Source organism: Corvus kubaryi, unplaced genomic scaffold, assembly GCF_017639235.1.
Source record: "Corvus kubaryi isolate FWS band 111438036 unplaced genomic scaffold, C.kubaryi_AGA036_p1.0 37385, whole genome shotgun sequence".
NCBI classification, from domain to species: domain Eukaryota; kingdom Metazoa; phylum Chordata; class Aves; order Passeriformes; family Corvidae; genus Corvus; species Corvus kubaryi.
Window position 1 is genome coordinate 30,080,018 of NW_024581127.1, and position 13,917 is coordinate 30,093,934.

The following is a 13,917-nucleotide window of genomic DNA, read 5'->3' on the forward strand; positions in this document are numbered from 1 at the left end:
TTGCTGGAGAAAATGTGACCTGTGCATATATGTCCAACAGCAACATCTCCATGGCATCCTTGGTCCCACTTAATAAAAAAATGTTAACATCATTGTGCCAAAATGTCTAGGACAAATCAACTCTAAATAGGTCATGGCTTAACAATGGGAAAGTGGCGTGGCTAAACAAAATTCAGCAGAAAGCACTGTAAATAAAGCAACATTAGAGTAATATACATGTATTACATGCCTAGCACTTTACTTGTCCCCAGTACTTATAAAATCGTTAATTTATTAGTCAGGCAGAATAAAGAGCTCCATTAGCAAGTCAGCATTCACTCCTCTATCCCAACTCTGGGGCAGCTACAGCATTTACCAATACTTGGAAGAGAAATTACACTTTCAAAGGACAAAAATATGTTCATCTATTAGTCACTAAGTACTAAAAGTTGTAATTTCTCAGACTGTCATTCACCAATTACTTCTCCTTTCAGTGACAATACTGAATTACTAACAAAGACTGGTTCACTGACAGATAATTGTATACTATAAACTTTCTAAATTTCATCTGCTGCAGATGCCATAGCAGGAGGGTAAAATTGATGCTTTGAAAGAAGAACTCTTTCCAAATCCTATGTTCATCTGTAGAATGCCCCATTTTTTTTTTTAAATAGAACACAGAAAATAATTGAATGGGACTTCAGAACCCTCTTCTCCAATCAATCTGTCTGATGGGAAAGGAGAATTGCTAAAGTATGACTAGATTATGACTTGAAAACTATGCAAAAGTAATTTACCTTGACATTCTTACTGACAGCAGATGGCAAAGGGTTGAGCTACATAACCTGATAAAGGTGGCACCATATGAACACATCAGATGAATAAAATTATTCACCAAGAATAATGAGAAAGATAAATTATGAATATATAATTTAACATAAGAATGTCATGTTTTACATAAGATTTGCAGAGTTATTTTCTTAAAAGCTATTTATGTCTAATTTCTGTTGTTTCAGATCATAATGGTAATTACAAACTATCCTCATAAATGTATAATGCATGCTGAACACATACAATACAGAAAGTGAAGACACTCCTGACAAAAATGCAAAGAGAAGTTTACAGAAGAGCCTTTTTACTAAAACAAATAAGAATATGTTACACAGTACAAGTCTCACTGTGCTCAGAAACATACGTAGTGAAGGGATAACAAGAAAGAAAGATTTGAGAAAGGAAAATGCATCTTGCATGCCTGAGGAATTAATTCAGTGCAATTAAAATAAAATTAGAATGGCATTTTGAAACCTGATTTGATATTTATTCATCATCTTCTGATACACTGGTAATTTTGGGCATTGTGTAAAATAATAATCCGGTGTGATTTTTCCTCACCAGCCACCTTAGGAGACAGCAGCTCTAGTGAAATACTGTACGACCATTATTAGAAATATCTTCTTACATTGATGAAGTTAGTGTAACTACTGAATTACTCTGGTAAATAAGTGAAGAAACATTACATGCATACGTTAACACCAAAAAATTCTTTAAGATATGATATTAGAGTAGGTTTGATCCATAAGCACATAAGTTTTTAAAATCCAGAAGTCATAATGATTGAAAAATCCTAGTATTTGTGTTAAATAATAGGTTTGCCAACAATATAAATCCATTACTCAGTAAGGGCATAAAAGAAGATAAAAAGTCTGAATTATTTTGAACCCATTGCTAATATTCCAAAGGACTGCAATTATAACCAGTTAAAAATGGAATGGAATGAATGTTACTTCTTTCACTGCAGAGTGGAATTTTTATGTGTAACTAATTCAACCTCTGATTGCTTTATTTACGAGCGTCAATAACAAAAACACAGTTATAAATTACAAATCGTGCCACTACCTTTTTGGAATAGAACTATTAACATTACCTGAATCACAACAAACAGGTTAGACAACTCAGAAAGGACATCTAAGCCTCAAGACACACTCTCACCCATGGTGTCCTGATTGCTTTCCACTGCTGTTAGACAATCTTCCCACTGCTACTATAGAACACAAATTAAAGCTGTAGCAAGCAAACTCTGCTATACTTGACACTGAAAATTAATGAGCCAATGCCACTGTTCCCTAAGACACATTCAGTTTATCCATATCTGTCACATGATCTATTCTGTGCTGAATGAAATTCAGGGTAGCAGAGTACAGTGATTATTATAAAAACAAACTATGTAAACCATTCTATGCACAGTGCAGAGTCATCACCACAGGTTTTATTAAAGAAATACATAACACTGAAAATTACATTCCTCTCAATTTATGAATGTACCTTCTCCATCTCTGCTTGTGTTTGTGGGTACTGTTAGAGGTTGGAGAGGAATAATGATGTCATCCACACTGGTCCCTTCTTCTGTGTGTTTCTCGGAGACATGAGACAAAAGTTCGGACTTATTTGGTGAAAATAAGTTACAAAGCTTACACATGAAGATGGAATTGATCCCTGAAAAACAAGTTTAGAAACAAGGAGTTAATATAATATTTTCAAATGTAAGTTATTTATATTACCATGAGTTACTGGGAATTTGATTCAGTCAACATAATAACTATAATTTACTTAATACATTTAACAGACAGCAATGAGGTGAAATGACAAATGTTATATCACTAAATGAACACATTCATAATACATCCCAAAATAAATTAATTTAAGAAATGGGTAAACTCCTAGATAGATCCCCACAGGACAAAAACTTTCTTCTGGCTCAAATCTTAGAAATGTTCTAACATGACAGAAAAGGAAGCAGAAAAGATTAAGACCTTTCTCCCCTTCCAGCCTCAAACATCATTATAATTTTATATATTTTCAAACACACGGTAAAATTATATGTAAGACAGGACATCCTCATCAAGTTCAATTAAAAGTTCCTGTTGATTTAAGAAAAACAAATATAAAAAAAACCAAAACAAAGCGAAAAACCTTCAAAGCAGCAGCAAATGAAGAACATCACTAAAACTCCCCGTGGTCAATGCTTTAAACAGAAATTTGGCACAACTTTTTAGGCAAAACTTCATGGGTTTTTTTTAATTCACAGGTACTTGAAGCATGATGTGAAAGCAAAGCCTCACTAAAGTAAATAACAATAAAGAAGGATTAATATAATCCCAGATAAAAAAGCTCAAAAATTTTGGCCAGAGAAATTCAGAAAACTTTGTTTTCTAACACTTCAGTCTTTTGGCTTAATGGTTTGATTTTTCAAGAGTCCCTACACCCTTCAGGATCCAATGAAACCTAAGAACAACCAAGAACCAATTTTAACAGCACACTTGTTCTCCAGCTTCATGTAAAAAGTTCTGGCCCAGAGACCAGTTCCAATTACTACTCTCCCTCCACCTCCCTAAAAAATTAGGGACATACGCCCACCTGAAATCAAACTGGAACAAGCAGCACTTTTGAGGTACAAGTCAAACCACAGATCACTGGATAAGTACAGAAATAAAGTGATAGTTTGTGAACTTTGGGATGAATCTGGGAATAAGAGAACAGGGAAGCTATATTTTAGGACCTATTTTCAAAATAATCCTAAGCACTACCTTACTCAACATTATTCCATTTCCTTCATGACACACTAATTACACAGTTCACCCCACTCAAAAATATCCTTCTTTAAGGTGTCCTGAAAGTTAAGAACAGCAGAGGTGTTGAAATATAACAGAAGCACAGCTCAAAACTAAAGGCAGATTATACCTTCATCTCTTTCAAAAGATCTCTGAAAAAACAACTCCAGTACTGCTCCTGTTGTTTGAAACTTCCTCAGTATTACACACGAGCAGCTATGTAAGTGTACGGTACAATCAACGTGTTCTTAGAGCTCGGCTGGGCTCCTTCTCAGGCATTCTGCTGTCTTGAGCACACAGATATTTCTGTTTTGATTGCAGTATGTTGAAATGTTCCTTTGAACTAGTTCTGCTCTAGTTAGCATTAATTTTTTTTTTTTTTTTTTAAGGGAATGAAGCCTGTTATTGACCCAGTGGATGACAGCTGCTCTCTTTAAATGTAAATGCACCATAAAACCTATGAACATTTATCTAAATGTTTAACTAACTGAAATTCCATGATTTAGCTGACATTTCTGTTTTGAGGTTTTCTTTGTCACTGTTCCTGCTTCCTGCCCTGCTGGCTGTTTTCCCTAGAAGTTCGGGCTCAGTGTTTTGTCTCCTGTCTCCTCCTTCAACAGCTGCAATGGGTACTCACACACCACTTTATCTCTCACTCCTCCCAGCGAGGACTTGAGGAGGGGCAGAAGAGCAAGAAGAATCCCCAGAAGCTTCTGTGGATGTTTAAAGTGTTTGATTACCAACATCACCAAACAGAAGTAAAGCTGGACAAAACCCAGAAATGGACAGCCCAGCAGGCAGAGGACAATGAGTGTCAGTGAAGGTGCAGGAAGCACCAGGAGAACACACAGAAGATGCATGAGCTTTACTCAGAGGTGAGATGGAAACCAAACAGAGTAAAGGAATTATTTTAGGAAGAATGACTTGAAAAGGAGGTCAGAGAGCAGAGAAAAAACTTTGCTGATCACCAGACTAAACAAGTATGGAATAAGCAAACAATAATTGATTACCCAGCTGCTAATTAGGCAGTGTAGCAATAAAGCAATGAATTATAGTCAATTAAGTGTAAAAATCAAATAAGGAGTAAGTTAATTAACTATGCATGGAATCAATGACTAATTAGTGAATAACTAATTATGTAGGAAATCAACAGAGCAATTAATTAGGCAGCAATTAAATATGTGGAGAAAGAAAGGAACAGTAATCAAGTATGCAGGTACACAAACATCAGGAAATTCAGCCAAAACCAATCTGGGACATTCTGTTCACTAAACATGCTTTGTGGTAATTCATTATCTTCAGCTTGCCCCTATAAACTGTGCTAAATATATATTGAAATAAATAATACCAATAATTTTCTTCTTAATTGACTATGTAGAAAATAAAGCCACAACGTAAGCAAAGCCTTTTTTTTAATTCTTCCAAAACCCTCAGCATATTGCTTAATTAGTAGGGCTTTTTTTCTTCACACTAAGTATATCTACAGCAAAGGAAGTTTAGCAAATGGATTACTAAAAACAAAGAACAAGCTGCAGACTAGGAAGCAGATTCCCTGATTCCCAACGCCCTTCACTAAGCATAAACCAGTATCTGTCCTGTTCTGCTTTAAAGCTGGAGTGGGGAAGAGGGAAGCGGGAAGAAAGAAACACTTATCTTGGAAAGATCACTGAAATTAACAGTACGTAAGTGAATCAAGGAATATATTATTGTCATGTATACTTTTAAACACTGTATGACAAAACCTAGTCCAGAGTCAATTTTAACTAACCAAAAACTTTCATTTTGCGTAAAAGGAAGGCTCAGTGTTGGGTAGTGTTTTATTTTTCATAACTACTTTTACAAGACACACAGAGCAAGGACACAAATCTGTATTTATATGCCCTAAATCATTCTAATAGATCCAAAACTTTTCTCCCCTCCTTTCAAAGCAGACAACAGTTAACAACTTCTGTAAGTACCTTTGAAGTTCTGCAGCTGTTAAAAGGAACTAGAACTCCACAATTAAATACAAAATTAAAAAGTCACTGGATATTTGTTGGCCTGTGGAAAAAGTTGATAGGATAACTACACATGTGGTCAACCTTTATAAAATAGACAGCAATGAAATTCAGAATATGAATAATTATTTCTTTCCTTCTAAACTTATTGCAGAGCTGAGACAAACTTTGTTGCCTCACCACCATCAAATTCTTAACAGGAACTTTCTGCAATTAAAAATCTTATTCATCAGACTAGGACTTGGTCTTGGGCTTTTTTTTTCCTCTTTCTGCTGTTTCCGTACAGATACCAAATACAATAAAAAGTGGGCACAACTATTCCAATCAAATTGTTTGTTTTGTGAAAGAACTTTTCACACACAAATGTTGAGCATGTAAGATATTGAAGTGTCTAAGAACAATAAACAAGACTTTTTCTATTTAGGTAGAAGCATTGAAATATGAGGTAGCAGTTAATATGAAAGCAGCATGCAAAATGCCAATAACTTGTTTAAGACAAGCAATACTATTTCTTAGTAATAAAACAGTTTGAACTGAACATAAAAGAATGGGAAAACACAGTAGAAGGAATTATGATATCCTGTACTACTATCAAATACTTAAAAAATATTTTACAGAGGATCTTACTCCTGTGAGCATGGTAGCGGCTTTTCATCTTCAAAGACATTTCAAACATCCAAAATTTTCCCAAACATATTACAATGCATCTCTGATGTTTTACCTCCAGAACACTTGTTTGTTGGTTTTGCAGTTTTTTGTAGGATTTTTTTTTTGTTGCTGTTGTTTTACTTAAAATCTACTTTTTACGGACCTCATAACATTATAATCATTATTTTAGTAAAGATGCTGGTATAAACTAATTTTATTTCTCTTCATTAAAAAAGATTTAAAAACCCAATACTGGTTTCTGGCTATTTTCTCTATTTTGATTCATCAAGAAATTAATATCCAGTATTACAGGACATCTCTTGAATCAAAAGCATAATCCTTGGTAAGTGTTAAAAAAAAAATAAGTATATGAAGTCTATAAAACAAACTATTTGCTAACCATATCATAAGTGGCAGGTGGAGAATCAAAAGCTATTTTAGGGCTTCCTTCATCTGAATTTGGGCAATTCTAAACAGTAAGCAACAGCTTCCTAATTCACCAGCACAAAATGACTGCTGAGACAAAAGCAGCAGCGCAGAAAGCATTCAATCAAAGAAAAGGAGCCCCTGACCATGACTGTTCTCACTCTTAGTTGCTAACAAAACTCAGCACAATTTAATTATCTTTAGTTAAGTGCCACAACATTTATTTTAACAGAAAGGAAGAATGCTACAGCAATGTTGGTACAGGATGCATTCCTGCAAAAATGAAAAGATAATGGTAAAATCAACACCACTTAATATGGTTTTATGGAAAACCCAGTCATATACATTCACCATTTTTCCTAGCCAGGCCATAAGTGAAGTTTACTCAAACTACATCTGTAGAGGCTCTCAAACATTGCATACAAGACTAAATTACACTGAAGTTTGTGAACGTTCATGATTAAGAAATAATGTATTTTAAAATCCCTACCTTTCCTGTGAGGGTGGTGAGGCACTAGCACAGGCTGTCCAGAGAACCTGTGGACGCCCCATCCCTGGAAGTGTTCAAAGCCAGGTTGGATGGGGCCCTGAGCAATCTGATCTAGTGGAAGGTGTCTCTGCCCATGGCAGGTGGGTGGAATTGGGTGATCTTTAAGGTCCCTCCCAACACAAACCATTCTGTGATTCTATGATCTATACAATACAAATACACTAGGACTGAAAGAAAGAAAGAAAAGTGCACTAGTTAAGGTGCCTGGGATATGAATTCATGATGGTGCTGTTGTGAGCAGAACTAAGTTAGCAGCTCTGTATATATCTAAGAGAAAATTACAATTTGAGAAATAAAAACAGAGGAGCATCAGGCTTTACCCAAGCAAAACTTCAAGGGAGTATGAAAGTGGTTTTAAATCAAGACTGAAGGGTAGGTGACAAGTGCAAAAGACCACAAAGATGAAGGAGATTCACCTTGCAGCAGCAAAAATCAGAGACTACTTTCAAATGAAGGATGATACAGAAATCAGTAAAATTTTTGCAGGAAAGAACAAAACAACTTCTTAGGTTTGTTTTTGTAGTTGCTTTTAAAAAAAATAAACCTACATACTACTACAATAATGCAAGAAGCCTAATAAAGTGGCAAAGTTGGAATGCCTGGTTGTAGACAAGGATTACTGACATTCATGCATTCAAATAAGCTTCTGATAAACGTAATGCCAGTGGGTCACTACCACTACCAAAATATCGAGGACAAAGTAGGATGTATTATTTTAAGGAAATAAGGCCTGTTAGAAGCAGCTTAGGGTCAAATCTGATTAACAGGCTATTTTAACAAGTAACAACTACTGAGGAATTTAAATACAGTGTACAGAAAAGCACAGTGTAAGGACTACACATGAGCAACAATCTGACCACAGGGGTACAAGTGACTGTGGCACACTGGAGGGGATAGAAGAGGTTACAAAGACAGAAAAAACATATTGTAGGTTTTAATTAGCCTTATGCAGAGTGGTTAAACGTCAGGTCAGGACAGGATGCCAAGGTTAAACGTTTACATGCCATTAGTGACTGCTTAACCCAGCACGCAGTCAGGGAAACCACAAGAGGAGAAACAGTTCTTGACTTTATCAGAAGTAAAACACAGGACCCTTTTCAAAGTGATATTATTTGAGAGTTACTCTGTAACCATGAATAAAATACTACTCAAAAGCCCTCTTAAAAGAGTGATAAAGAGCCAAAGGTTTGCATTTCACTTCAACAATGCGAACTATATAAAGAAAAAAAAGCATCTTTAACAGAACAAACCACAAAAAGGACTAAAAAAGTTCCAAGACAAGTTAAATCCTTGAAATCAGCATGAAGGCTATTTAAAAGCATCAGATTTGATGCTAATCATCAAAGAAGGTTTTAGAAACAGGAAGGAAAAATCTAGCACAGCTAAATAGCAGTGAAATGAACTTTCAGTAGAAGAAAACATCTTTACAGAAGTTTTGTAAAATGAGGAAAGCAAAGGAAGATTTAAATTGTGTCAAATTTAATGTAAAAACACAGTGAGGCAGGTCATCAAGGGCAATTCTATCAACTTAAAAAAGAAAAAGCAGAATGGAGCAACATTTTAAAAACATCTCAATAGTAACAGGCCTGCCCAAGAGCCTGTGCAATGAAAAATAATCTGTATAGGAAAAAGACTCTTCAAAGAAAGTGACCCCGTAGCAAACCAAGTGTTTCAATCTGCTGTCATTTTATAATGGCTTGGAGAGGTTTTCTGTGAAAGATCTCTCAATTATAGCAAACACTTTAAAGACAGCCTCAAAACAAGGCTAGGAACTGTACTCCTCAGAAACAAAACCTTACAGTTAAAACAGGCAGACCTAGAAAACAGATGGTCCTATAATACGAAGACCTATTAAAAAAAAAAAAATCCATACTGGGCTTACATCTTTGGCTATTGCTCCTCTACCAGAATAATCATAATCATCATCCTTAAAAAGTGCAGAAATAACGAAGATCAACAACACAGCATAGTAAGCAGTTAAATAAATTAGATTTTTTTTTGCCTGAGAAGGATGGAATCGAGGACTAGAGAAAAGGCAAAGTGTAAAATGAGGAACTACAAAACCATGTGTCATGAAGGACATGATCCCTCTGAAACTACTACCTGTCTTGTAGCTGATCTCTCCCTGCTACTGCAACTCTAAGGCAGGTACACATCCACTTGGTGTCCACAATTCTTAGAAGTTGACCAGGAAGCATCAAGTTGAAAGAGAATGGTCAGGGCTCAGCAAAGCCCATAAGAAGGTCTAAGACCATATTCTGAACAAGTATCACTGTGTGCATGCCCTGCTCTTACACTTTTCTATTTAAACATGCATCCTTGAGTGGCTGTTAGGCACATGGAATGTCAGGAGTGAAACAAAATTAAGATCCAAATCATTCAATACTTTCTGACACTGTATTTTGTACATCACAACAAGAACACTGCCTAACATAAACCTTAACGTAGCTCAGTTATTCCAGCATTCAAACAGGATCCTTTCTATGTCTGAGGTTCCAGAGGTGGACACAGCACTGCAGGTGGGGTCTCACGAGAGCAGAGCAGAGGGGCAGAATCCCCTCCCTCAAGCTGCTTTGGATGCAGCCCAGGACACATTTGGTTTCTAGGCTGCCAGAGCACACTGCTGGGTGATGTCTAGCTTCTCACCCACCAACACCCCAGTCCTTCTCCTCAGGGCTACTCTCAATCCATTCCCTCCCCAGTCTATGTTTGTGCTTGGGACTGCCCCAAGCCAGGTGTAGGATCTTGCACTTGGCCTTGCTGAGCTCCACAAGGCTCACCCAGACCTCTCACATTCTCATCTAAACCAAACACATTGTATTTAACCAGTCTGAAACTATTTTTGAAAAAAAACTTGCATTTGAAACTAGGAGTTTAACTGATGATGGTAAATAAAAGCACATGTATTTTTCTGTTTTACACACCCCATCTTTACAAATGCTCCTGGAAAAAAGTCAAATAAAGTTCTCTAAAAGAAGACAACTGTCTCTACACATTTATGTTGGCTAAAATATATAAAATTCAGGACTTGGATATAACATGGATTTAATAGGATATTCAAATAACTAGGAAATTAAATTATTTTCAGTTTAGAATAATCGCTTTATCAAACATATAAACAAGACAGCTTTTCCATCATTAAGGGGAAAAAAAAAGAGCCAGAGTAAATATGTTGATAGCAAGACATTTTTATTTTCGTGTTCTAAGATCTCCCTCATGTGGCTAAACACAACACTACTGAAGGTTCCACTCAAATACACTAATACACGACATCAAAATGTGTAAGATGCACTATCAGACACCAAAATCACTCAGAACCCCTCAAAGAATAAGCACAAACTACGTGATCAGCCATCGACTTCAGGACGCACGTCAGGAAACACTCTGAACCTGATTTTTGAAAGCACCCATAATGGAAATGCATCTGAGGTCAGATACGCCTCAGCAGCAATATCAAAAATACTGAACACTCAGGACAATTATGCATTCAACCACACTCAGAACACTTTTTATTAAGACAAATATGCTTGAATAAATACGAATTTATTAGTAGCACTAGTAATAAGAGAATTATTTCTCACTGAAAGCTGGATCCCAGAATATAAAGCAGTCCTGGAATGCTTTTACAATAGTCCTTAAGTAACACAGCACCTGTTGGCTATTCTGCTACTCAGTTATTCTCCTGATAGTGCAATTCTCATTGGCATACAATACTGTTTCACAGAATCACAGAATAGATGGGGTTGGAAGGGACCTCTGGAGACCATCTAGTCCAACCCTCCTGCCAAAGCTGGATCACCTAGAGCAGGTGACACAGGAATGCACCCAGGTGGGTACTGAGTATCTCCAGAAAAGGAGACTCCATGACCCCCCTGGGCAGCCTGTTCCACTGCCGTCCTCAACATAAAGAGGTTCTTCTACATGTTGTAGTTGAAATTTCTGAGTTTTAGAATACGTCTGTTGCCCCTCAGTGGTGCTTTGAGTTGTAAACTATCCATCAATACTTTGTAGGACAGGTAGAAATAACACAGGACTCCAAAAGTTAAGAAGTCAGCTCGGGGAATGACAACCAGAAGCCAAACTTGAATATACAGGGTAATTAACAGGCATTCAATTATTGCGACATCACTTCACGAACTTGTACTGCAACAGCACATAGGGATTGCGAAATGCAGAAAGCACATACACAGCACTCCTAAGGCTGTTACCTCTGTGACACCTTTTTCACTGCTGGAATGAAAGCCAGGCCACTACAAGGTACATAAAGGCATGAGATGACACTGCACTGGAAACATCTTTAACACGTCTTAAACATTTGCCTTCTGCAGATAAACTCTGGGGACCTTGAGCTGTTTACACTATTTACAGCGGCTGCCAGAGGAGCTCACGAGCGTTTCAAACCGAGGTGAGCACAGAACCATGGAATCACAGAATGGAAAGGCATTCGAACGGACCTCAAAGACCATCCAGTCGCAACCCCCCTGCCATGGCCAGGGACACCTCCCACCAGACCAGGCTGCTCAAGGCAACCTGGCCTTTGAATACTGCCAGGGCTGGGGCATCCACAACCTTCCTGGTCAACCTGTTCCAGAGTCTCACCACTCTCACAGTAAAGGATTTCTTCTTAACATCCAGCCTAAATTTCCCCTCTTTCAGTTTGTACCCATTATTCCCTGTCCTGTCACTACAGTTCCTCACGAAGAGAAACCTCTCCGCCTTCTCTGCAGGCCCCCGTCACATCCTGTAAGGTTGTTATGGGGTCTCCACGCATCAAATCGGCACCAGCAGCAGCTCCCAGTGCTTCCCGACTCGCTGCTAAGCGGCAGCCTCGGGACGGGCAGCCAGGGAACAGCAGGACTCCTAGGTTCGGGCTTCCCGAGTCCTCCGTCCGCTTCCCGAAGCCCCCACAGCCCCCCAGGTCCGCCAGCAGCACCGGGCGACGGATTCTGGGGCGGCCGCCACTCTGGGAACTACTTGTCGTGCGGAAGGAGCGTCACCGCAGCCCCGCCGGAACTACTTCTCCGAGCCCGCCGCGCGGGGATCCGTGCGCGCTCCCCCGCCCGCCCGGCCCGGCCCCGCTCACCTGCAGCCGCCGCCTCCATCGCCGCGGGGGCTCAGCGGGACAGCGCGCCGGGAGCCGAGCGCGGCCCGCTTGGAAAACAGAGTGAGGGAAAAGAGGGGGAAAAAAAAAAAAACAACACCGAAAATCGGGTCCCCGTGCGGCGCCTTATGGCGAATCTGCCGCGGCCGACACGGCAGTGGCCGCTCGGCTCGGCTCCGCGGGGCGGAGCGGCGCCTGCGCAGTGGCGGCCGCGCGTGGCCGCGTCCCCTTGAGGCGCCGCCCGCGGGCTGAGGGAGCGGCGGGAGGAGGATGAGGGACGCGGGGACAGCCGCGACCAGAGACACCCGAGACAGCCGCGACACCCCGCCGTCATCTCCCCGTACCCTCCTGAGTACCCGCCGTCCGCCCCAGGACCCCGGGAGGCCGGGGCTGCTTAGCTCAGGCTGACACAGCCCCGACATGCTAAAGGCGTTTTAATTCACCACCTGTGGGTAAAATGTGTTTTTATGAGCCTGGTACTTTAGGACGTACGAGGTAGTCATAGAATGTACTGGCTTTGTAGGGACCTTAAAGACCATGTCGTTCCAACCCTTCTGCTATGGGCAGGGAGACCTTCCCCTAAACCAGGTTGTTCCAAGCCACATCCAGCCTGGCCTTGAACACTTCCGAGAGTGGGACATCCACAGCTTCCCTGGGCAATATTGAGTCTGATTGACTCAAGAATCTGCAGAGTCTTGCCATCCTCACAGTAAGGGATTTCTTCTTAATTTAAACCTACCTTCTGAGGTAAGAGCTGTGATCATGGGGACCCAGGGCATGTGTCCCTTGTCCTCTGTGTCACCACAGGTAACTCAGGCAGGACTATATGAACAAAATGGGCATGAAAAGGCAAGTGTGAGGAAGCAGGGTCGTTTGTGTGTAAAAGTCGCCTCTCCTCGCTGGTGTCACACTTCTGCTAGCCGTACACTGAGCTTTGCTCCATACAGGTGCAGCATGGCAGGGCCAGGCTGGGTCTTAGCCCCCAGCAGGCAGACGGGGCAGCTTTACTTTACCAGTGTTCACCCCATCAGTGCGTCTCTTACTCAGAATGACTTGCATGAGACAACTCTTACAAAAACATGTTCTTTAAAATTTGTGTCAGAGATCCAACCAGAAGGCAGAAGGGAAAGACCAGATCTCTCCAGAGGCTGTCGTTGCTCCTCTGCAAAATTTGCCTCCTCTGACCAGATGCAAATAACAGAGCAATATTTTAGCAGAGTCATCAGTGGGTGTTCTGACCTCACGAGAAACAACACTGGGAACCTGTTTTAGCCTGCAGCCTTGACCTGCCCTCTTCACTTTCTAGACTCCTTGTGCCCCTTTCTGCCCCTCTTCCTACCCACTGCACATATCTTCTCGAGAATGTTTCATACTTCTAGGAGCAATAAAGATGAAAGCACACTTATGCTCAGGCACACACTGCCCATGAAAGGAAGGGACTGTGCTCTTTTTTGGACATGAATAATACTCATCCTTACCTTGGCATTGAAAGAACATTCTCTGGTCCTTGAGTCACTGAGCCTCACTACAGCAAGTGGGGTGGATTCTCCTGCCAAGAAAAACACTTGTCTTCACATAGAACCACTGGCTGAGCATCAGCATGCCACA

General features: G+C 40.0%; 1 protein-coding gene across 6 annotated transcripts in view; it reads right to left on the reverse strand.

Moving 5' to 3' along the window:
• ZFAT (zinc finger and AT-hook domain containing) overlaps positions 1 to 12,497 on the reverse strand; it is a 77,865-nt gene extending 65,368 nt beyond the window's left edge. For 5 of the 6 annotated variants that reach the window (XM_042035952.1, XM_042035954.1, XM_042035955.1 and 2 more), the window contains exons 1-2: positions 12,292 to 12,497; positions 2,302 to 2,472 (exon numbers count right to left, since the gene is read on the reverse strand). In XM_042035952.1, the coding sequence (XP_041891886.1) occupies positions 2,302 to 2,472; positions 12,292 to 12,310 (190 nt within the window). In that variant the 5' untranslated portion in view covers positions 12,311 to 12,497. Of the gene's footprint in view, positions 1 to 2,301; positions 2,473 to 5,545; positions 5,569 to 12,291 lie in introns of those variants that run through there. The other variant, XM_042035953.1, reaches the window with a different exon arrangement.
• Positions 12,498 to 13,917: the final 1,420 nt, after the last annotated feature.